A 23,690-nucleotide genomic window follows, 5' to 3' on the forward strand; every position below is an offset into this window, starting at 1 on the left:
GAAACACCATTCTCCTCTTTTGACTGTATTTATTCATTCAAAATGGATTGGTGATAATGAATCATCTGTCTCACTTGTTTGTATTTAGAGCCAGTTTCACTTTCTTTTCTGTGTCATTGAATTAAGTCTACAGAGTTTGGTTTATAGAAGTTTAAAGATAGTCGATGTGTTTATTTACAAGTAATTAAAATACAGGTTGTCTTTTTAAAGTATATGTTTGAAAATGGAAATACAGCTAGAAGGTGGATTACATTGTCAATATATTAAAAAGCAAAATGTAACAGTTTCTTTTTGCATGTATTGATATATCATTACCACAATGTATGAGGAGAGCCATAATGTTTAGAGAGATGCTTATTCTTCTAAAAATGAAAAAGTAACATATATTCTATCCTTTCGTCACCACAAGGGAGAAGACATACCATAGGAGGGACAGCATTTTAAGACTTTCGAGTAAAACATTGTACTTAACAGCGAGTTACACTCAAAGGAAACACTTGTGAAGTCACCTTGTCTCATTCCTCCACACACCATCCAACCTTGATTCTTGTTACCCAATTTTTTTCAAACATGCTTTTGTAATTTTTTTATCTGTCATCAGAAGATGTTGAGAGAAGTTTAAACTGTTCATTGAAGTAGTTGCTTAAAAGTCCTGAGATTATAACAGTAATGTTTAAAAGCTTTACTGAGAGTAAAGAACACGTAATATCTGAATCCTACACAGCATAGTTTGGCTTCCAGAAAGGTTTCTCCATAGCAGATGGAGTTCAGTTTAATGCCTGATGGTTTCAGGGTAAGAATTCATTGGCTGAATACACATAATGAAGGAGAATGGATGGTTTGGGTTTTCCCAAGTTATAATGCTATTTGGTTGTCAATGACTGAGTTGTATGTTTTACTTTTTTTTTTTTTTTTTAAGAGTTGTTCCCCCCACCCAAAGAAAAGGCAATTGCAGCAAGTAAAATGGTTTTATGAGGTCATTAGTGAATGATTGTCCTGAAAGGGATGTTCACCCCAGAAAATCAAGGTTTTTGCTATTTAACATTATTGTAAATAAGCCTAGGTTAATTTGCTTCTTCCTTTTCTTCCTCCTCTACTCCTTCCTCTCTTGTTTTCTTAGTCTTGCTTCTTGTTTTGTAGTTTCTTTTGACTGTCAAATGAGGAAAGTGTAATTTTTATTTGGATAATGTTGCTCCGGCTTTCTTCCTGAGTAAGGATCCTGTACTATATTTTACTTATATTGACTTAACACTTCAATTCAGTTTTTCTTTTTGTTAAGATCTAATTAACATCTTTTCTATTTCTACGGAAGATTCCAAAATCTTTTCTTTAAGGTTGTACTTTTTAGAGAGGTGATAATCTTGCTTTCATGTAAAATCACAACAAAATCAAGGCTTAAAAAAAACCCTTGTTGTGAGTAGACAGTGCATCATAACATTTGTTAAGGTGTCATATGCATGGGATTTATTTCACCCTTTTGAATATTTTTTGAAACAAGTTTTAATTCTACATCAGAGTCCTTAAGGATTAAATGAGATACTAATCAGTCACCTGCAGCCCGGTGCTAATAGCAGACACTGGTTCCATTCTCTCTTCACAGCTCATTCATCTGTTCAGCACGTGTTGGGAGAGCTTTCCCTGTGCCAGGTCAGGGGGTACAAACAGGAACATGAGGGAGAGGAGCGGGGGCAGGCTCCCCCGGAAACCAGCAGAGGGTGCCCCCCGTGCTGGGGAGCTTCCAGGAGGGGTTCTCAGCCCGTCTTAGGGGAGGGGGCTGTCCAGGCAAGTGTCCTGGAGGAAATGCCTTCCAAAGGGAGCTGGGGGAGCGTTCACTGGCTGGAGGTGGAAGGGTGGGAGAGACCTGGGGGAAGACTAGCCCGTGCAGAGCCGGAGCCAGCAGGTAGGAGAGGGCCACGTGTGCCTGGGGAGGCTTCCTAGGGAGGCTTCCGGGGCTGGCAGAGCGGGTGCAGGGGTCGGGGAGCTGTGAGGGGGCGAGGCTCACCTGGAGAGTCACCTGCAAGGCAGTGGCCTGCTTGGGTTGGCCGCCGCTGGGTGGTCTCAGGGCATTCCTGGAGGGCTGTGCTCTGGGCCTTGGTGGAGCCCAAAGGAAGCCCAGCCAGGAATGTGGGGCCTGGCGCCTGTGCCCAGCAGTGACTAGTTTGGGTTAGGGTTGCCCCATTTCGTAGGCCCGGTGGATTCTGTCCAGTCTCTCGTAGGTCCTTACGAATATTAAGTTAGTGACTAACACAATGCCCCGCACGTAAAGTGCTCAATTAATGGTGGTCCTAAGATTTTAGTAGGGTTCAGAGAGAAAATTATAGTGAAGTACTTTTATAACACGTGTTTGTTTTCCAGTTTGATGTCAGAAATGCCTTAACGGGCTTCATTTTAAAAAGTCATGTATACCAAATAAATGAGCCTCTTCAGAAAATATGTTTCAAAAGTGAGACTTCCTATATTTTTTTCTTATATTTTTTAAAAAAGTAATATAGTTCAAACAATGTCATTTTGAACTTGAAGCTTAAAGTTAGGTTTTCTTTTCAGCTAGTTGAGCCTTTTCCCTGAGGAATTATATATGAATTGAAAATTGAGCCAAAAGTATTAGTGCATTTCACATTCTAGGTTTAAGCAAAAGAGAGAAAAAGATACTTCGTGAATGTAGAGAATTGGAAATTGAGGTACTTGATTGTAAATCAAAATACTAGATTTTTAGAGGGCATGAAATAGAATGACACGATCTAATCAAATACTTCACGGAAGATGTTATGATGAAAAATTGTCGGCATGTTCAGATTAGCACAATGGTAAATACCCCAAGAAAATTATTACAGAGCTAAAAAAGATACTGTTGCTTTTATGTTGGAGTGATTTATTGGAAAATTAGCTGAACTGCTTTTAATTTATTTTCAAAGATTTAATGGTAGAATAAGTAGATTACTTTTCTTGACCTTATGAAGCAAATGTATGCTTTTTGTCTTTTGCAGAGTTGAACAATGACCATAGTTGACAAAGCTTCTGAATCTTCAGACCCATCAACCTATCAGAACCAGACTGGCAGTTCTGAGGCTGTCTCACCTGGAGACATGGATGCAGGTTCTGCCAGCTGGGGTGCTGTGTCTTCGTTAAATGATGTTTCAAATCACACACTTTCTTTAGGACCAGTACCTGGTGCTGTAGTTTATTCAAGTTCATCTGTACCTGAAAAATCAAAACCATCACCACAAAAGGATCAAGGTATTACTTTTTAAAAGACAGAATCACTACAGGAAACTCCTGTATAAATGCTGTCCATAAGTTGGTAGTTTCAGAGAGGGGCTTATTTTGCAAGATAAATTATTGCCACCTGAGTGGCCAGCAGAGTTACGTTATTTGACTGGCTTCATTTTCCTCTGCTTCTGCTTCGTGATTAACATACGTATCATAACAGGGTAAGATTATTTTTAGTTACTATTAATTTCTTTAATTATCCTAATTTTTTGAAGGATAAACTTTATTCTGGTGAGAATAGAGATGGACAAGCATTTTGTTAACTTGTCAATTAACTACCATGCCCTAAGTAAATGTCTGCCTCTTAAAAATTTAAAAACAGTTGACTTTTGACAAGTGAGCTCTGCCCAACTTTTTTTTCAATTTTTTGTTTGTTTTTTCCCAGTTAAAGTCATCTGTAGTCATAAAGCTCTTTGAAAGAGAGCAGATCACGTAAATATTACGTTATGTATCAAACCATATAAATGTGGTTACATGTGTTAAAACTCATCCAGATAAGTAAGATGTGGACACTTTAGCTGGCGCTCCTAAAACTTGGGGATTTGAAAGCTTTGAAGTTGTAAGAAAAGATTGATTCCCATTCAGGACATTGTTCACGGAGGATGGCTTGGCCCTCAGATTGTTTGAGTCCTCTTGGTACATGTGATGCTGTGCTGTGGGCTGGGGGGTGCGATTTGCTGAAGGTGTTTGGTGGGGACTTTGTCTCACAGAACAGCTTTCCTGACTGTTGTCCAGAGAGGTTTAGAGACCTTTATAAGCAGGACTCTGCCACAGGACGTCTTCTCGCAGACCCAGCCTCCTCTTGCCTTGCTGGGGCCCCTCTCTCCCTCAGGACTGACTTGGTGTCGCCCCACCCAGCCCTTTTTTGGGGCCCTTGCCACACGTTTTCAAGGCTCATGTCTCTGTTCCTAATTTGGCTCTCCCTTCTTCCTGAAGCTGAAGCCTGCTTTTTTGCATGCTTAAATGCTCAGTATCGCTGTTGCAGGCCGAGAACCATCTAGCGTGCGTCTTACTCTTTGGTGGTACTGAGGAACTAGCAGACTTCTGAAGAAACACTCTGGCTGTGGATGATTTTGGCCTCTCCTAAATAAGTTGTTTTTGAGCTTCACCTGAGTTTTATTAGCATAGTTGTCAATTCGCCATTTGAGTCTTAAAAATATTTTTTAAAATTGTTCGTGTATAGTATCTTTACGAGTATGTTATCCTGGTGCCTGAAATCCCACTTCCTTGCTGGTAAAGTTGGGATGACGTCACTACCAGCCTCTAGAATCCAGACTGACAGACGGCGAGTGAGCCTCGGTGAGACGGGAGGGCGGCGCTGGCGGGCGGACGGTCCGCGCCGCCGCCGGTGTCAGCGCGTGCCTTCCCGCACTTGCTGCTGTGGTGGTGGTGATTTAAGCAGACATGAAAGAGGGTAGCTGTGATGAGCTCTCAGGCGCCCTTCAGTCGGTGCTGTTTATCGACTCCTGGCCACTCATAGCTCCACCCACTTAACTCCTCTCCTCACTTCCCAACCGTTTAGAGCAAATCTAAGAATTTCTATTTCATCTGTAAATATTTTAATGTGTTTATCTAAATCATTCTTTTCGGAAAATTAGAATGTTTTTCTGTGAAAAGTCCAGTCAATATTCAGATGTCCCCGGTCATCATAGAATGGTTTTTAACGGTTGGTCATTGAAACCAACTTCCAAACAAGGTCTACCCTTTGCATTTGGTGAAAGTCTTTTTTAAGTTTTTTAAAATGTGTTAAATACTGTCCTGCCTCCCACACACACACTGTTGTCCTTGAAATTTATGTATCAGAAAAACCCAATCATTTAGAATTTCCCGCATTCTGGGCTTTCTTTTAAAATGTCCCTTTCTCCCTTGCGTTTCTGGTTAGCTGGTCATAAGAATCTTGGTCAGATTCAGGTGTGACTTGTTATTTATTTAGCTTCAGAAATGTACAAAGCTTCCGTTTTAAATGTTTATTTTTCTAGCCCTAGGTGATGGCATTGCTCCTCCACAAAAAGTTCTCTTCCCGTCTGAGAAGATCTGTCTTAAGTGGCAGCAGACTCATAGAGTAGGAGCTGGGCTCCAGAATTTGGGCAATACCTGTTTTGCAAACGCAGCACTGCAGTGTTTAACTTACACGCCACCTCTCGCCAACTACATGCTATCACACGAGCACTCCAAGACATGTAAGTGTCCTGTGTCACATTACACGTGTGTTGTTGAGGTATGCTAACCTACTTGCGTTTTTTTCTCTGAAATTAAAATGAAGAATTAAGTCAAGAATTTGGTCATCACTAAGTTGGTTTCTTTTAGAAACCACAGAGGAAGACTCAAAGGTTTGCATTCAGGTTGCATGAAAAACATTTTGCGTGTAATTTAGTCTGTGGAATTATTTAAAAAGAAACGTGTTTTTTCGGCATTTAGCGTTTCTGAATACACTGCTGACTTTCTACACTTGCTAAAAATCGTGCCATAAATATCTACTGCCAACAGCTTGGGACAAGCAGGGTTGAGTCCTGCCTCTCCTGGCGCCCATCCTGTGTCGAAGGCTTGATTCATTTACAGGCTTTAGGCGAAGAGGAGCCTCTGGTCACAGCTCCTAACCCCTGAAAATTTGTGCAGGACTTTCCCTTTGGTGTGTGAGCTCAGTTTCCAACCTAGAGGGCAGGAAATTCGTTAAAACATGTTGTCTTTAAAAACATGTTATGTCTTTCAAAGAGCATGTTTTACTTTAACTACGGGAGAGTCAACTCAGTGGTCAACTAGTGAAATTCAGAATTTAGAACGTATCCATTTTTTGTTGAGGTTTTGAACTTGTACATGTAGTATTATAAACGCCCTTCATCTTTTATAAATGAAACTCCCTGTTCTTTGATCTACATGAATGTGTATGTGAATGTTCAGGTGTCAGGCCTTCATTATTGGGGTGAAAAAAAAAAAAGCCCTTGATTTCTTTCTGAATAGTTCTTTACTTTTTTGTGTGTGTGGCTTGTGGGATCTTAGTTCTCCCACCAGGGATTGAACCTGGGCTCTCGGGAGTGAAAGTGGTGAGTCCTAACGACTGGACCACCAGGAAATTCCCGAATAGTCCTTTACTTGATGGAGAATTTAGACGCATTCTTTTAACACTTTTTCCCCCTCAAAGAGCAAAATAATGGCTGCGTAAAGAATTTGGAAAGTACAGAAAATTTTAAAGTAACCAAAGGAAAATCTCTGAGACTGTCAACCACCAAGAGGTGTTTGCTCTGCCATGGGGTTCAGATTATAGAACGAAGATCTCTTTGCCCTCATTTTTTCCTTTTCCAAGTCCATAGTTGATCATTATGTTAATATATAATAATTGACATAACACAGACAGCTTTCTGATCATTTTTGCACTTAATAAAACGGGGGTGTGAATGAGAGTCCAGCACTGGCACCTGGACCTCGAGAGAGAGGGATGGAGACAAAGATGCAGCTGCCTGGGGTTCCAGAGTCAGGTGCCCGTCTTTTACAGGCCATCAGTAGTTTTCCCTCGTTATCAATGAACAATAAACTGCACATACTTAAAATACACAGTTTGATGCATCTTGACGTTTATGCGCGCCCATGAAACAAACGACTACCACAATAATGAACTCTTTCATCGCCCCTGAAAGTCTCAATGTGGCTTTGAAATCAGTCCTTCCAGCCCTTCCTGCCCCGCATCCCTTCCAGGCCATGCAGCCACTGATGGGCTTTCTGTTTTATTGCAGATGAGTTTGTATTTCCTAGAATGTCATATATGGGGTATTACGCAGAATTTGTGTTTATATTGCCTGGCTTTTTTCACTCAGCAGTTATTTCAGTATCATCCTGTGTTGCTGCCTGTATCGGTAGTCACTTTTTATTGCTGAGTAGTATTCCATTGTATGGATTAATGGACCCCAGTTTGTTTCTCCATTCACCTGTTGACGGACCTTTGGGTTATTTTCCCTTGCGGGGCCATCCCAAGTGAAGCTGCTGGGAGGTTTTCGTAAGGACGTGTGTTCATTTCTTGTGGGTAAGCATCTAGGAGAGGAATGGTTTGGTCCCATAATACAGGTACGCTTGACATTAAGATACTTACAAACTGGGAAGTGGATTATGAGATTTTACATTCCCACTAGCAGTGAATGCGGAGAAAGCAATGGCACCCAACTCCAGCACTCTTGCCTGAAAAATCCCATGGACGGAGGAGCCTGGTGGGCTGCAGTCCATGGGGTCGCAAAGAGTCGGACACGACTGAGCAACTGCCCTTTCACTTTTCACTTTTCATGCATTGGAGAAGGAAATGGCAACCCACTCCAGTGTTCTTGCCTGGAGAAGCCCAGGGACGGGGGAGCCTGATGGGCTGCCGTCTATGGGGTTGCACAGAGTCAGACACTACTGAAGCAACTTAGCAGCAGCAGTGAATGAAATTTTCATTTGCGCCACATCTTCCCTGATCCTTGGTGTGGTCAGTCTTTCTGATTTTAGCTACTCTTAACAGGTGTGTAGTGTGATAGTATCTTACCGTGGGTTGAATTTGCATTTCTGTAGTGAATAATGGTGTTGAACATCCCTCCATATGGTTCTTCAGCAGCTGTGTGTTTGCTTTGCCCAAGTGTTTGCTCCTATCTTTGGCCTGATTTAAAATTGGGTAATTCTCTTCTTGTTGAATTTTGAGAGTTCTTTATATATTCTGGATGGAAGTCCTTTATCCAGTACATGATTTGCAAATGTTATTTCTCAAACTGGAGAAAATAGTCTCTTCACACTGTCTTTCAAATAACATGTTTTATTTACTTCAGTATTTTTCTTTTTTTGTCAGTTGTGTGCTCAGTGTTGTATTTAAGAAATCTTTGCCTAACCAAAGGTAGCAAAGATTTCCTCTATTTTTTTTTTTTTTTTTTTTTTAGCAGTCTTATACTTTTAGTTTTTATGTTTAGGTCAGTGATCCATTCTGAGTTAATTTTTGTCTGTGGTGTAGAGTTCATGTTTTTCAATATGAATATGCAATTGTTCAAACACTGTTCAAAAGATGGCCCTTTCTCCTCTGAATTATTGTTGTACCTTTGTCAAAAATCGATTGATTGTATCCATATGGATCTGTTTCTGACCTGTTATACTGATCCACTTCTGTCTTGACTCCATAACACAGTGTCTTTTAAACAAATTCTTTCTTTTATTTATTATTTGCATTTTTGACTGCACTGGGTCTTCATTGCTGCACCAGCTTTCTCTCTTTGCAGCGAGCGGACTGCTCTCTCTCGGGGTGCGGGTGCTTCTCATGAGGTGGCTTCTCGTTGCAGAACACAGCTCAAGGGCCCTCCGGCTAAGGTGCCCCACAGCCTGATAACAGCAGTGTCTGGTTACTGTGTATTTAAAAGTTTCGAAACTCGGTAGCTTTTCCAACTTTGCTCTCCTTTTTCAAAGCTGTTTTGGCCATTCTTGGTCTTTTGCATTTCCAAATTAACTTTGAAATCAGTTTGTCAATTTCTGCAAAAAAGCCTCCTGAGAGTTTGCCTAGGATTGTTTTGAATCTGTACATCAGTTTGAGATGTACAGCATCTAAACAGTGTTGTCTTCTGACCCACAAGCACGGTGCACGTCTCTGTTTATTCAGGTTCCCTTTGGTTTTTCTTAGCACTGCTGCGTAGCTTTCAGTATACAAGTATAATGTGCACATCTTAAAATCCGATTTATTGCTAAGTATTTCATATTTTTGAAAACTATTATAAATGGTAATATATATTTTGACCTTCCAGTTTTGATTGTTTATTGCTAGAATGTAGAAATGCAATTGTCTCTTGTTTATTGATCTCGTATCCTACAAGTTTGCGAGCTCCTTAATTCTAGTGTTTTTTTTTTTTTAATACAGTTACCTGATTGGTTACCCATGTGATTGCTTAGAGGCATGTCATTCAGTTGCCAGATGTTTGGGGATTTTTCAGAAATTGTCCTGCTACTGATTACTAATTTAATTCCATTGTGGTCAGAGAAGATATTTTTATTGTTTGAATCCTTTGAAACTTGAGACTTGTTTTATGCACTAGAATGTGGTTTAGTTTGTTAAATATTCCATGTGTACTTAGTAAGGATGTGTATTCTGCACTGGTTGGAGTTTCTGTAAATGCTGATTATGTTTAGTTAGTTGATAATGTTGTTAGTTGATAGTCTTTTATGTCCTTACTGCTTTTCTGTCTCCTTGTTCTATCAAATTTTGAGAGACATACATTGAAATAAAATACATGGAATAAAATTCTTATAGATAGCCTATAGTTCTTATTTTTTAATCCAGTCTTACAGTCTCTACCTTTTATTTTAGAGTGTAAATCATTTATATTTAATGAGAGTATTGATATGATTGAGTTTTTTATTTCCCATCTTGCTATTTGTCTTCTGTTTGTCCTGTATTCTTTGCTCCCTTTTTCATCTGTTTCTGCCTTCTTTGGAATGAGTGATTATATGATATTTCCTCTACTTTATTGGCATATCTTCTCAACTTTGTTTTCTCTTTATAGTGGTTGCTTTAGGGTTTAACATATATCTTTAACTTGTCACAGCTTCCTTTAAAATCCGCTTCCATTCTTCGGGTTTTTGTAAGGACTGATGACAGTGTCCTTTCGTGACTTCCCTAGGCACTTGTGCTCTGTTGGCATACATTTTATTTTTGCTTATCTTGTTACCACATAGTATGTTGTGTTATTTTGCTTTAAATAAAAGTTGAAAGTTTTAAGAGGTTTGTGGAGGTTTCTTTACAAATCTTTTATATTTTCTTACCCTAATCATTTCTGCTGCTTTTAATTCCTCTTTGTAGATTCAAGTACCATCTGGAATTTTCTTATGCCTGGAGGAATTCTCTTAACTATTTTTGCTGATTTTGGGGGTTTTTTTAATTCTTGGTCCGAAATGTCTTTATTTTGCCTTTTTTGAAGTTAAGCTTTTTATTTTGAGGTAAGTTTGGATTTCCATGCAGTTGTAAGAAATCACACAGAGACATCCTGTGTACCTTTTCCCAGTTTCCCCTAGTGGTGAAACTGCAGTTCAGTCTTGCAACCAGGATATTGATACTGATACAGTCAAGGTATGGAACATTGCCATTCCTAAGGAAATGTTTCCCTTTTGTAGCCAAGCCCACTTCCCTCAAGCCCCTACATCCTCCTTAATCCCTGGCAACCACTGGTTTTCAGTTATGTTACTTTGTTATTTCAAGAATGTTGCCTCTATTGAGTTATATAAAAGGGAATTGGCTTCTTCACTTAAGCCTAGGTCTTTGGATATTTCTTCACTTTGTTGTGTACATCAGTAATTTGTTCCTTTTTGTTGCTGAGTGGTATTCCATGGTATGGATGAACCACAATTTGTTTAACCATTCATCCATTAAAGGATGTCTGCGTTGTTTCTAGTTTTGGATATTATGAATAGAGCTGCTGTAAACATTACTGTGTAGAGCATATGTGTGATCACAAGTCTTTATTTCTCTGGAATAAGTGCCCAGACTGCCGTTGCTGGGTCACGAGGTAGTTGCATATTTGGTTTTATAAGGAATTGTCCAATAGTTTCTTAGACGGCTGACCATTTTGCATTTCCACCATCAATGTGTGAAGAGTTCCAGTTGCTCTTCATTGCTGCCAACATCTGATGTTGTCACTGTTTTTCTTTTAATCATACTTTAATTATGCATACAATGATATCTCATTGTGGTTTGAATTTGGATTTCCCTAATGCCTAAAGGTCTTGAACTCCTCTCCGTGTGTGTTTATCATCTGTATATCCTCTTTGGTAAGATGTCTCTGTGTCTTTTGTTCGTTTTCAGTTGTGTTCTTTTGTTTTTATCTTGTTGTTTTCTTCTTTGTGTATTCTAGATAGTAGGTCTTTTGGGTATATATTTCCAACATTTCCTGCCAGTTTGAAGCTTGTCTTTTTATCCCCTTACCCTTAGCAGGATCTTTCATGGAACAAAAGGTTTAAATTTTGGTGAAGGTGAGTTTTTCCTTTTATGGATTGTGTTTTTGCTGTCGAGTATAAGATCTCTTTGCATAGCCCTTGACCCTAAAGATTTTTCTCCTGGTTTTTTTTTTTTCTGAAAAGTTTTATATTTTACGTTTAAATATATGATCCTTTTTATTTCAGTTTGTTCTTTTGTTTGTATGTTTGTGGACGTTCAGTTGCTCTACCACCATTGGTTGAAGGGCTAGCTTTCCTTCACTGAAGAGCTTTCATACTTTCGTGAAGTCACTTGGGTGTGTCTGTCTCTGGGCCCCCTGTTCTGTTCTGTTAGTATCTGACCCTCAGTATGGTCTTTTGTTATTGTGGCTGTGCAGTAAATCTTGACATCAGATAGAGTGATTCCATCCACTTACTCTTTTTCAAAATTGTTTTTCTCTATTCTAGTTCCCTTGTTTATCTATATAAATTATTCAATAATCTTGATTGTATTTACAAAACAACTTACTGGGATTTTGATAGGAATTTTGTTAAACCTATATCTCAGTTTGGGGAGAATTGACATCTTTACTGTGCTGACATTTCCAATCTGTGGATGTGGTGTGTCTCTCCATTTACTTAGATCTCTAAGTAGCACTGTTTCATCAGTGTTGCATCAGAGATCAGTCACTCAGTCGTGTCCGACTCTTTGCGACCCCATGAATCGCAGCACGCCAGGCCTCCCTGTCCATCACCAACTCCCGGAGTTCACCCAGACTCACATCCATCGAGTCAGTGATGCCATCCAGCCATCTCATCCTCTGTCGTCCCCTTCTCCTCCTGCCCCCAATCCCTCCCAGCATCAGAGTCTTTTCCAGTGAGTCAACTCTTCGCATGAGGTGGCCCAGAGTACTGGAGTTTCAGCCTCAGCATCAGTCCTTCCAAAGAAATCCCAGGGCTGATCTCCTTCAGAATGGACTGGTTGGATCTCCTTGCAGTCCAAGGGACTCTCAAGAGTCTTCTCCAACACCACAGTTCAAAAGCATCAATTCTTCGGCGCTCAGCCTTCTTCACAGTCCAACTCTCACATCCATACACGACCACAGGAAAAACCGTAGCCTTGACCAGATGAACCTTTGTAGGCAAAGTAATGTCTCTGCTTTTGAATATGCTATCTAGGTTGGTCGTAACTTTCCTTCCAAGGAGTAAGCGTCTTTTAATTTCATGGCTGCAGTCACCATCTGCAGTGATTTTGGAGCCCAGAAAAATAAAGTCTGACACTGTTTCCACTGTTTCCCCATCTATTTCCCATGAAGTGATGGGTCCGGATGCCATGATCTTCGTTTTCTGAATGTTGAGCTTTAAGCCAACTTTTTCACTCTCCACTTTCACTTTCATCAAGAGGCTTTTTAGTTCCTCTTCACTTTCTGCCATAAGGGTGGTGTCATCTGCATATCTGAGGTTATTGATATTTCTCCCGGCAATCTTGATTCCAGCTTGTGTTTCTTCCAGTCCAGCGTTTCTCATGATGGACTCTGTGCATAGAAGTTAAATAAGCAGGGTGACAATATTCAGCCTTGACGTACTCCTTTTCCTATTTGGAACCAGTCTGTTGTTCCATGTCCAGTTCTAATTGTTGCTTCCTGACCTGCATATAGGCTTCTCAAGAGGCAGGTCAGGTGGTCTGGTATTCCCATCCATAGAAGAATTTTCCACAGTTTATTGTGATCCACACAGTCAAAGGCTTTGTCATAGTCAATAAAGCAGAAATAGATGTTTTTCTGGAACTCTCTTGCTTTTTCCATGATCCAGTGGATGTTTGCAATTTGATCTCTGGTGCCTCTGCCTTTTCTAAAACCAGCTTGAACATCAGGAAGTTCACGGTTCACGTATTGCTGAAGCCTGGCTTGGAGAATTTTGAGCATTACTTTACTAGCGTGTGAGATGAGTGCAATTGTGCGGTCGTTTGAGCATTCTTTGGCATTGCCTTTCTTTGGGATTGGAATGAAAACTGACCTTTTCCAGTCCTGTGGCCACTGCTGAGTTTTCCAAATTTGCTGGCATATTGAGTGCAGCACTTTCACAGCATCATCTTTCAGGATTTGAAATAGCTCAGAACTGAGCTTTATAAGATGTGTTTGGGATATGTTAATTCCTATTTTTTGGAAGAGATTGTATAGAATATTGATATAAATTTTTATGTAAACATATAGTGTAGGATCCATCCGTGAAAATATTTTGGCCTAGAGATTTCTTTTTTGGGGGAGTTTTAAAGTTGCAAATTTAATTTCCTTAGTAAGTATAAGGCTATTCAGATTATTTTATTTTCGATGGGTTATGGTAGTCCACTTTTTTGAGGAGTTGGTCCATTTCCCTTAAGTTGTCAAATTTACATGTGTCAAGTTAATTACAGAATATATATATATTCTCTTGTTTTTCTTTTGGTGTCTGCAGGGTCTGTATTGATTTACTTGTTTTTGTTTCTGATATTGTTATAAGTGTAAATTTCCCTTTGGACACTGCTTTAACTGTGTCTCCAAACTTTTGATATACTGTCTTTTCCATTTTTATTTTAACCCTTTGAACCACGGGTTGTTCAGAAGTGTTGCTCAGTTTCCAGGTATTTATAGACTTTTTTGTGTTCTCTCTCTATCACTGATTTTTAGGATTTTCCATTCCGCACTTTTTATGATTTCCGTTGTTTTATCTTTTGAGGTTTGTTTGTGGCCCAGGATATAGTCTGTGTTGGTGTATGTTTTGTGAGGCCTTGAAACACATGTGTATTCTGTTGTTGGGTGGGGTATTCTATAAATGTTGATGGAATCGCATTGGCTCTTGGTGTTACCGAGTTATCCTTGCTGGTTTTCTGGTTAATTGTTCGGTTGTTGACAGAAGGATGTTGAGGTTTCCAGCTGTAGTTTTGGATTTCTTTATATGCATTTTCAGTCCTGTCAGAGTTTGAGTCATGTATTTTTCAGCTTTATTGTTTGGTACAAACACATTTAGGATTGCTTGTCTTTCTGATGGATTGATCCTTTATATAACATCCTTTTCTCTGATAGCTTTCTTTGCTCTGAAGTCTACTCTATCTGCCATTAATATAGCCATTCCTGCTTTCTTCGGGTTAGTGTTTGCATGACATATATTTTTCCATCTTTTTTCTTTGAGCCTGTTTGTATCATTACATTTGAAGTGAGTTTCTTACAGGCAAAATAGTTGAATCATGTTTTTAAATCTGCTTTGTTAATTTAGATCTTTTAAGTAGTATATTAATTAATATTTAAGGTAGTCGTTTATACATTAGGACTCAAGTTTGCCATTTTGTTTTTGTTTTCTGTTCAGTTATTCATTTGTCCTGTCTCTCGGCCTACTTGTGGGTTACTTGAATATTTTAAACTTTTGTTTAAAATTTGTTTTTGTGTTTATGTTTTTGAGTGTATCTCTTTATATAGTCTTTTTAGAGGTTCCTCTAGGTTTACATTATGTGTAGCTTTTCACAGTTTACTAATGTTGTCATTTTACCAATTCAAGGGAAATGTAGAAACTTTACTTTTGTCTCCTTTATTCTTCCCTACTTACCATGTAATTAAATATTTCCTTTACGTACATTTAGAACCACATTTAGAGACAGTGTTATAATCCTTATTTCAATTGTCACATAATTTAGAAAACCCAAGAGAAGGAAACTGTATTTGTCTATATTTTTGATTACCATGTTTTTTTTCTTCCTTCTTGATGTTACAGCTTTAAAAAAAAAACAACCACCACCAAAAACCCAAATCACTTCCTTTTTGTTTAGAGAGCTTCTGACTTAAGGAAGTCATTCTTTAAGTCGTTCCTTAAGGCATCCTTTTAGGGTAAGTCTGCTGGTGACAGATTCTCCTCGTTCTGCTTCACCTGAAAGTGTCTTAATCTCGTCTTATTCCTGAAGGACGTTTCCACTGGCCGTAGGGTTCTGGGTAAAGTCCCTTTCTTTCAGGACTTGAGAATTTTTGTGCTACTTCCTCTGTCCTCCATGGTTTTTGGTGTGAAATCCATTTCTATTCAAGTTTTCTCTTACAGGTAAGGTGGTGTTTTTCTACCACTACCTCCAAGGTATTTTTCTATGTCTTTAGTTTTCGCAAGTTTGATGTGATGTGTTTTGGTATCTATTTCTTTGTTCTTTTTCCTGTTTGGTGTTTGAATGCTTCTTGAATTACATCCTTTGCCAAATTTGGGGAAATTTCCACCTTCATTTCTTACACTGTGAACCCAGTCTTCTCTCTCCTCTCCTCTGGGACTCTGACAACACGTGTGTTAGATCTTCTGTTAGAGTCTCACAGGCCCCTAGGCTCTGGTCGCCCTTCTCTCCCAGTCTGTTTTGCTCTGTTGTTTAGAGTGCACGAGTTCCGTTGTTCTGTGTGCGTGTTCACTGATGCTTTCCTCGGTCAGTTCCAGTCTTCTCCTTAGCTCATCCACAGAGCTTCTTACTCTGGTTACTGTGTTTTTCATTTCTAAAATTTCCATTTGGTTCTCTGTATCTTTTGTTTCTTTGTTGAGTCTTTCTATGTTGCTTTATTTGTTTCTAGTATATTCATAACTACCGGTTCAGGCTTTTTTGCCATGGCTGCTTTAAAACCTTTGTTAGATAATTCTAACATATCTTCTTATCTTAGGGTTGGTATCTATTCATTGTCTTTTATTCACTTCTACAGCATTCAGAAGTTCTTGGTTCTTAGTATGATGAGTGATTTTCAGTTGAAACTGGGACATTTTTGTGTTATGCTATTAAATATTGGATCTTATCTGACCTGTGTTTTGGCTGGCTTTCTCTTGACACCATTCTGGCAAAGGAAGAAGTATTAGGTGGAGATAGAAGTCCAGATTCCACACTCAGCCTCTGTTGACATCCGAGGTGGGGGTGGGCTCCACGTTCTTGCTGGATGGGAGCAGGGGTTTCCGCTCCCCCCGCCCCGCCCCGGTCTCCAGGGAGACTGCAGTGGCTTTTTACCACTGGCTGATGGCGAGAGTCCCGATTCTGACACTGCCCAGTGGGAAGCTGGAAAGATGCTTCTTTCTTTCCCTCTCTTTCTTTCTCGAGGTATAATTCATTGCAGTATTACATGTTGTTTTTCAGTCACTAAGTTGTGACCAATTCTTTGTGACCCCATGGACTGCAGCACCCCAGGCTTCCCTGTCCTTTACTATCTCCCGGAGCTTGCTCAAATTCACGTCCTTTGATTTGGTGATGCCATCCAGCCATCTCATCCTGTGTCGTCTCCTTCTCCTACTGCCTCCAGTCTTTCCCAGCATCAGGGTCTTTCTGAGTCAGCTCTTTGAATCAGGTGGCCAAAGTAGTAGAGCTTCAGCTTCAGTTCAGTCATTCCACTGAATATTCAGGGTTGATCTCCTTTAGGATTGACTGGTTTGATGCAGTCCAGTGGACTCTAAAGAGTCTTCTGCAGCACCACAGTTCAAAAGCATCAATTCTTCGGCACTCAGCCTTCTTTACCAGGTGTACAGTATAGTGATTCCCAATTTTAAAGGTTATGCTCCATTTATAAGCACACTTATTATAAGATACTGGCTATATTTCCCGTGTTGTACGCTATCCTTACAGCTTATTTTATGTATAATAGTTTGTACTTCTTAATCTCTTACTGCCGTCACGCCCTCCCCTTCTCTCTCCCCACAGGTAACCACTAATTTGTTCTCTGTAGCTGAGTATGTTACCTTTTTGTTGTATTCACTAGTGTGTTGTATTTTTTAGATTCCACATGTAAGTGTTACCATAACAGCATTTGTCTTTCTGTGTCTGACTTACTTAAATTTAGCAGAATATGGAGGGATGCTTCTTTACTACTGGGTTTGGGGGTGGAAGCCCAGGCCCCTCTTTTGATCTTCACTGATGATGTGAGGTGGGGGTGTGGTTTGTTATCACTCAGCATGGATGAAAGTTCCCATTCCTAATCTACCTTTTTTTAACTCTACGCCAGAAGCTTTCACTGTGGCATTGTTCCCTGCTTTTATTGGTATTTCCAGGTTGGTGGCTCCTTCTGCTCCAAGTCAGAAATATATGAAGCAGAAAGAAAACCAGAAAACTCACTGCCATGTCATTCCTTGGGCTCTGAAACTGTGAATTTGTCTTTTTCTCTCTACCTTTTCCAGCTTTCTTATGTCTGCTCCATATGCAATGTCCAGAGGGTTTGTTGTTGTTGCACTTAGTGGGAGGAGTAGGAAAAAGTACCACTAGTCATCTGAGAAGTGAACGGCTCATCTTTGTTTTCGAAAGATGTCTTCCTGGGGGATGGAAATCCTGTGTGACACTTTTCTCTCTATGCGTGCGAGTTGTCGCTCTGCACTCTTCTCTTGCTCGTTTCCAACAAGTCTCTTGTCAGGTTTACCTTTGTTCTTATACACGTCATTTATTTCCATGTGCTTTAAATGTTTTGTTTTTATCACTGTTATAAGTAGCCTTCTGTTTGGGTTTTGTTGAAGTTGTTAGATCTGTAAATTTACTCTTTGCATTTGTATGCCTTTTTAGTCATTTAAAAAAATGTTTATTATAATTGTGCTAAGTCACTTCAATTGTGTCCAACTCTTTGTGACCCTGTGGCCTGTAGCCCTCCGGGCTCCTCTGCCTGTGGGATTCTCCAGGCAGTAGTGGAGTGGGTTGCCATGCCCTCCTCCAGAGGATGTCCCCAACCCGAGGGCCGAACCCGTGTGTCTTACAGCTCCTGCGTTGGCAGACAGGTTCTTTACCGCTAGCATCACTTGGGAAGCCCCAGTATTTATTAACGTTAATAAATTAACATTTATAAGAATTATTATAATTACTATATGGTTAACTTCTTTACTGTACAGTTCTGTTAATTTGGGGGGGTCAGTTTTATGAATTTTAATACAGGTATAAGTCCACGTAAACCACCACCTGTCAGAAAGCACAGCTGTTCTGCCACTCTTAAAAAAACCTGCCTTGTGCTGTCCCTTTGAAAACAGTCATTTCTTAAAATATTTGTCCTGTCTCTTCTCCTTCAGATTCCAGTTGCGTGTATACTGGGGACAGCTGGAGGTAGTCCCATAGGTCACTGATAGGCTTTTTTGTTCTTGTTGTTTTGAGAGGTGTTCTTTTTTTTTGAGGCTTGTGTTCCATAATAGAGAACCTCTGCTGCTGAGTCTTCACGTCTGCTGATCTTTCCTTCTTTTGTTTCTAATCTGTTATTAAATCTACTTGTTGTGTTTTTCATCTCAGAAACCCTACCTTTCATCTGTAAAGTAGATTTGGTTTTATTTCCGTGTCTCTCCTTAACATGCCCTTGCTCTTTTCTACATCCTTAAGCATAGAAATATATATATATAAACCGTCTTTTTTTATTGTCCTTGTTTTTGAGGACATTTCCAGGTCTATTTCTGTGTCATTTCCAGGTCTATTTCTGCTTATCTGCTCCCTGTTATTGGTCTTTTCTGCATTATTGCATGCCTTGTACTCTTCAGTTACAATTTTATGTTGCTGGGTGCTAGATTTTCTTTTTATTCCTGTAAATATTTTTGAGCTTTACTCTGGGACACAGTAATGTTAACTGGAAATAGTTTGGACCTTTTGAGACTTTACAAGCTGTGTTAGGTAGGACCGAGCCGCCTTTAGTTTTAGGCGTTTCTTGAATTCAGTGTCGTTGACTTTTGGGGCCACATGATTCTTGATTGTAGAGGCTGCTTACTGTAGGGTGTTAAACAGCAGTTGTGGTCTCTACCCACTAGATGCCAGCAGCACCACTTAGTATGAGCTAAGGTGGTTTTCGTATTTTTAAAAAGCTGTTAAAAAATTACAACAGAGACCTCTGTATGTGGAAAAGCTAGAACACTTGATATTTTGAAAGGAGACATTCCTTAACTGTTTGAGACAAATGGTAGCATAAGGAAAAAGACTTCTAATTTCTCTACTATAGACAATAGTTAAGAGCTCAGGCTTCAAAATTAGAAGGGTATGATTTGAGCCCAATTATGTGCCTGCCCCTTAATCACTATTTGGCATTGGGCAAATTTTAACTCTCTGAGCCTCAGTTTCCTTTCTTGTAAAATAGAGCCAATATATATCTATCACTTAGGTTTGTTGGAGAATTAAATGGAAATGAGTAAAAGTATATAGCTCAATAACAGGACACATAGTTCCGTTATCCTTGTTTCAGGGGTGTGCTTGTGTTATTTATAATACTTGATGTACATATAGTGCCATATTTTGCTAACTTGGAGGATTATCATCTGTTATCTTTCAGGTCATGCAGAAGGATTTTGCATGATGTGTACAATGCAAGCACATATCACCCAGGCACTCAGTAATCCTGGGGATGTTATTAAACCGATGTTTGTCATTAATGAGATGCGGCGTAAGTATCCTCTGTAGTAGTTTATATGAATATTTGTTAGCCAGTTGGTCTTAATGATCTGACTGGTGAATGATGAGCTCCTTGGGTATTGCAGCAAACAGTTTATTGTGTATGAATATGTCTTTAACGAATAACAGGTTTTTAGCAAACCATTTATTATGTAAAAACATTTTGAAACCTAAAGCAAAAGATGACAATATAGTAAAGAAGGTGGTATTCAGTTTGATATATAAACAAATTAAAACCCTCAAATTTGTTAATAAAATTGATAACTTTTACAGTATTTTTCCTAGATATTTGGATTTCTATGCTGAGTAATACTATTGTCCCACCAATTGCTTTAAATAGGTTTCAGTTAGCTTTAATTCAATGAATAAGTATTAACTATACATAGTGACAGGAATTATCAAAATAAAGTTAATTATATTCTTAAATAACATTTTATACTCAGAACTTAGCAGATTTGTGGATAAATTTCACAAGTTTCTATATAATTTTTAATGACTTTACAATCTCCTCTTGTATTATAATGATTCTGATAGGGTGCATGACATTTTTTATGCACTTTCTGCATGTTTTTTGCAGTAAGCTTTTGTATTATTTTAATTAACTGAGTTGGAATAAAAAATGCTTAAAAATAAAAACCTGACTCTTAATCTGGTATCTAGCTGGGTAATTATAGGGATGGATAATTACACAGTGACAGTTTATAATCCTTTTGCCTAAAAAGCTGCTGAGGATAAAGAAGTGTTATCTTGGCCTTTGGTACTATTAACAGGCTGGAGAAGACCATGAAAATTTTTTTTTAAACATTGCTGGATCTTACCAAATTTTAGCCAGGGGTGATTTTGTTTGTTGAATTATACGTGTATATTATATATACTGATATGCACACGTATACAGACATGGACACATATATGGCAGACAGAATTAATTTTTTTAAACCTAGTTCTTTAAGAGAATGCTATTGGTGTGTGTATGTACATACATCTACGGACATACACCCCCCCCAACTCTAGACATACATGGTTAAATAATGAAATTGTCATTTTTGTAGGTCAGAATTTGTGGAATGTGGTCAATTTCATATGATTCAAGTTAATACATATCTATATATTCATTCACATAAAATTATATGAATATTTATACATCTGTATTGTTTTTCATTGTCATTTTGGCTTGTGGCTATTTAGTCAATTAGAATAGGACTGAGATGTTGCTGTGCAGTGGAGAATATAATATGTTCTCTAGGTTATTGGAATAGAATTAGGTAGGTTCACACTTTGCGTTTTATATAGATTCTCTTAGGGAATTCTAGCACCCAAGTTAAGATACGTGCACTAACATAACATTTGAGACAAATTTTTCAAACAATAACAGCTAAAGTTGAGTTTATTCAAGATCATTTTATTGCTGAAGACAGAGTCTCTGGGCTCTCAGAAACTCCAGCCCATGTGGGCTTTTAGCGGTCTGTAGGGCTCATCCTAGGTGTTCTCAGGGGGAACTTATTAATGCTGTTTCCTCATAAAATAGGTATCTAACCAGTATACTGTCATAAGATACAACCTCGAGGGGGAGGACAGCCTATGCGTAGGATAGGTGATGATAAGGCTTTGTCTTTCCTCAAACTCTACAGGCATAGCCAGGCACTTCCGCTTTGGAAACCAAGAAGACGCCCACGAATTCCTTCAGTACACTGTTGATGCTATGCAAAAAGCATGCTTGAACGGCAGCAATAAGTGAGTCAACACAGCATCAGTCGCCCGCCGCCCCACCCCAGCCGCCCCGCTGGCTCGCGGAACTCAGCGTGGCCTTCCAGGAAGGGTGCCTTCCAGGAGGGGTGCGCCGCTCCCTGTCAGCTTCACCTTTAGACTTTGTGCGGCCTCTTCCTCAAGTGGTTTGCCTTATTTTAAAATGGTTGAAAGTTTAAAAGATATATTTCCTATCTCTAGCCTTTGAAATCTGTGTTTGTTCCCTTTGTCATTGGGGTCAGTTACCAATACCTGCAGTTTCTTCTTTAAAATCTAAACGTGGGCTCAGGGGAAGGATGGAGAAACAGACAAGTAGCCCACTTGCTGTTGCTTCGACACCCCTGGCAGGCCTGCATTCCCTTCCTGCGGCCGAGGGGCCGGGCGCTCAGTGTCTGGATGGTGCTGGGCTGCAGAGCAGGGTCCTCACACTTGGGTCCCAGTCCTGCTCTGGGCGACTGCCTCTTGCTGCCTGCTTCAGGGCCAGAGTCCTGCCCTGATTTCCGAATCCCTTCTTAATACCGTCTGACCGCTTCTGCTCGCCCCAGACATCTTTGATTGGGCAAGGCTGTTCTTTGGCTGTCCCCATATCATGCGGCTCTCTTGCGTGAATTCTCATTCTTTTATGGATATACATGGTTTTAGCATCAGTTACAGCACCTCTTATTTTTGCAGAACGCTTCTCTCATCTCACTCTTTGATTTTTTTTTTAGATTGGACAGACACACCCAGGCCACCACACTCGTCTGTCAGATATTTGGAGGCTACCTAAGATCTAGAGGTAAACTCTTGGTTTTAAAGGTTGATAATTGTGGTCTGGCATGTGGTGTAAAAGGATGCAAGGGCTCCGAAAGGCTTAAGAAGGGCCCGTGTGTCTCCCTGCTGGCCCAGACTCCCATCCCCATCCTCCGTCAGCCCCTGGCCCAGCCTGTGGTTATCCTCCCAGGAGCTTCTTGTGCTTGAACAGCCTGGGTTCTTTTCACACTGGAAGCTTTCTCGCGTTTTCCGCACATACAGGCCTCACAGCCTTGCACGGTTGCAGTAGTGTTCCCTTTATTCACCAGGGAGTTTCTAGGTGGTTTCTGATTGTTGTTGTTGTTGCCGCTAGTGCTTTATCGAGCACCCTTGTCTACACATAGCTTTACGTCCACGTAGAAGTGTACGTATGTACGATAATTAGTTAGAATTTCTGTATCAAAGGATGTGTGATTGCCAATTCTGATTTTGCCATATTGCTCTTCCAAGAGGTTATACCAGTTTACACTCTAGCCAGCAGTGTGCGTGGACCAAATCAGCGACTCCCACTGTGTCGTAGGAACATGTTTTGCCCAGTCTGATAGACGAGAAAAGTACCTTATGGTTTTTGTTTTGTAAATGTGTGTGTGTGTTCTGTCATTTCAGTAGTTGATATTGCCATGCTGATTATACTTTGCTTATCCTTTGTGTTTTATTTTTATTTCAGTCAAATGTTTAAATTGCAAAGGTGTTTCAGATACTTTTGATCCCTATCTTGATATAACTTTGGAGATAAAGGTAAGTTTGGTAGTTGTGGTAGTCAAGTTAAACAAAAATTAGTCATAATTTATTTATAGTTTATTTATTTATAGTTCTCTTACAATTTAGACTACACTTGTTAGAGAATATGAATTGAAAACTTTAGTATGCTAAGACTTCATTAGAGGAGCTTATTTAAACTTTGTATTAGGCATCATAAAAAACTTAAAACATTGAATAATTTTATTAAATGTTTGACCTTTATTAACATTAAAGGGTTAATGTTTATTAACCCTTTGACCTTTAATCTTAATAAAACCAGATTATGATGCCTGTATCAGCCAAATTTAGTTGGTGGTTATTCTTTAGAAACTGTCTTTTGCTTCTTGCGTTTTCTGAACTCTCCCATTTTTTATTGTCTGAAGCTTTTGTTTTTCTGATCTCAAGTGTGATACATGCTAATGATAAAAATGAGAAACGCTGCAGAGACATGTGTGGGCCTGTCCCCCAGAATGAACACTGCTAACAGTTTGATATAAACTGCTCAGAGCGTCTGTTTACTGTTTGCGCTGACGGGGTTACACCTTCAGTCTGCTGGGCCACTGGCTGTTTTCACTCCGTTTTGCTGGGCCTGCTGCGTGCGTGCGTCAGCCAGTTTACATGCCTGCTTCCTTCCTGGTAGACACTGATTCTGTCCCTGTTTTATGCTGCTGTAAATAATGCTGCAGTGGGCAACCTCTGTTTTTTTGTTTTGGCCACACTGTACAGCTTGCAGGATCTTAGTTCCCTGACCAGGGGTTGAACCCGGGCCCTTGGCAGTGAAAGCACAGAGTCCTAATCACTGGACCACCAGGGAATCCCCTGGTTTTTTTTTTTTTAAATTGGGGGTGGGGAGGGCAATAGCTTGGTGTGCACA

General features: G+C 39.7%; 1 protein-coding gene across 10 annotated transcripts in view; it reads left to right on the plus strand.

Moving 5' to 3' along the window:
- Positions 1–23,690, plus strand: part of USP42 (ubiquitin specific peptidase 42) — a 45,036-nt gene that overhangs the window by 5,819 nt on the left and 15,527 nt on the right. For 7 of the 10 annotated variants that reach the window (XM_055561185.1, XM_055561188.1, XM_055561183.1 and 4 more), the window contains exons 2-7: positions 2,985–3,234; positions 5,247–5,447; positions 19,422–19,532; positions 21,169–21,271; positions 21,994–22,061; positions 22,743–22,813. In XM_055561185.1, coding sequence (XP_055417160.1) covers positions 2,994–3,234; positions 5,247–5,447; positions 19,422–19,532; positions 21,169–21,271; positions 21,994–22,061; positions 22,743–22,813 — 795 coding nt within the window. In that variant the 5' untranslated portion in view covers positions 2,985–2,993. The other 3 variants (XM_055561189.1, XM_055561187.1, XM_055561191.1) reach the window with 3 other exon arrangements.

Source organism: Bubalus kerabau, chromosome 23, assembly GCF_029407905.1.
Source record: "Bubalus kerabau isolate K-KA32 ecotype Philippines breed swamp buffalo chromosome 23, PCC_UOA_SB_1v2, whole genome shotgun sequence".
Lineage (NCBI taxonomy): Eukaryota > Metazoa > Chordata > Mammalia > Artiodactyla > Bovidae > Bubalus > Bubalus kerabau.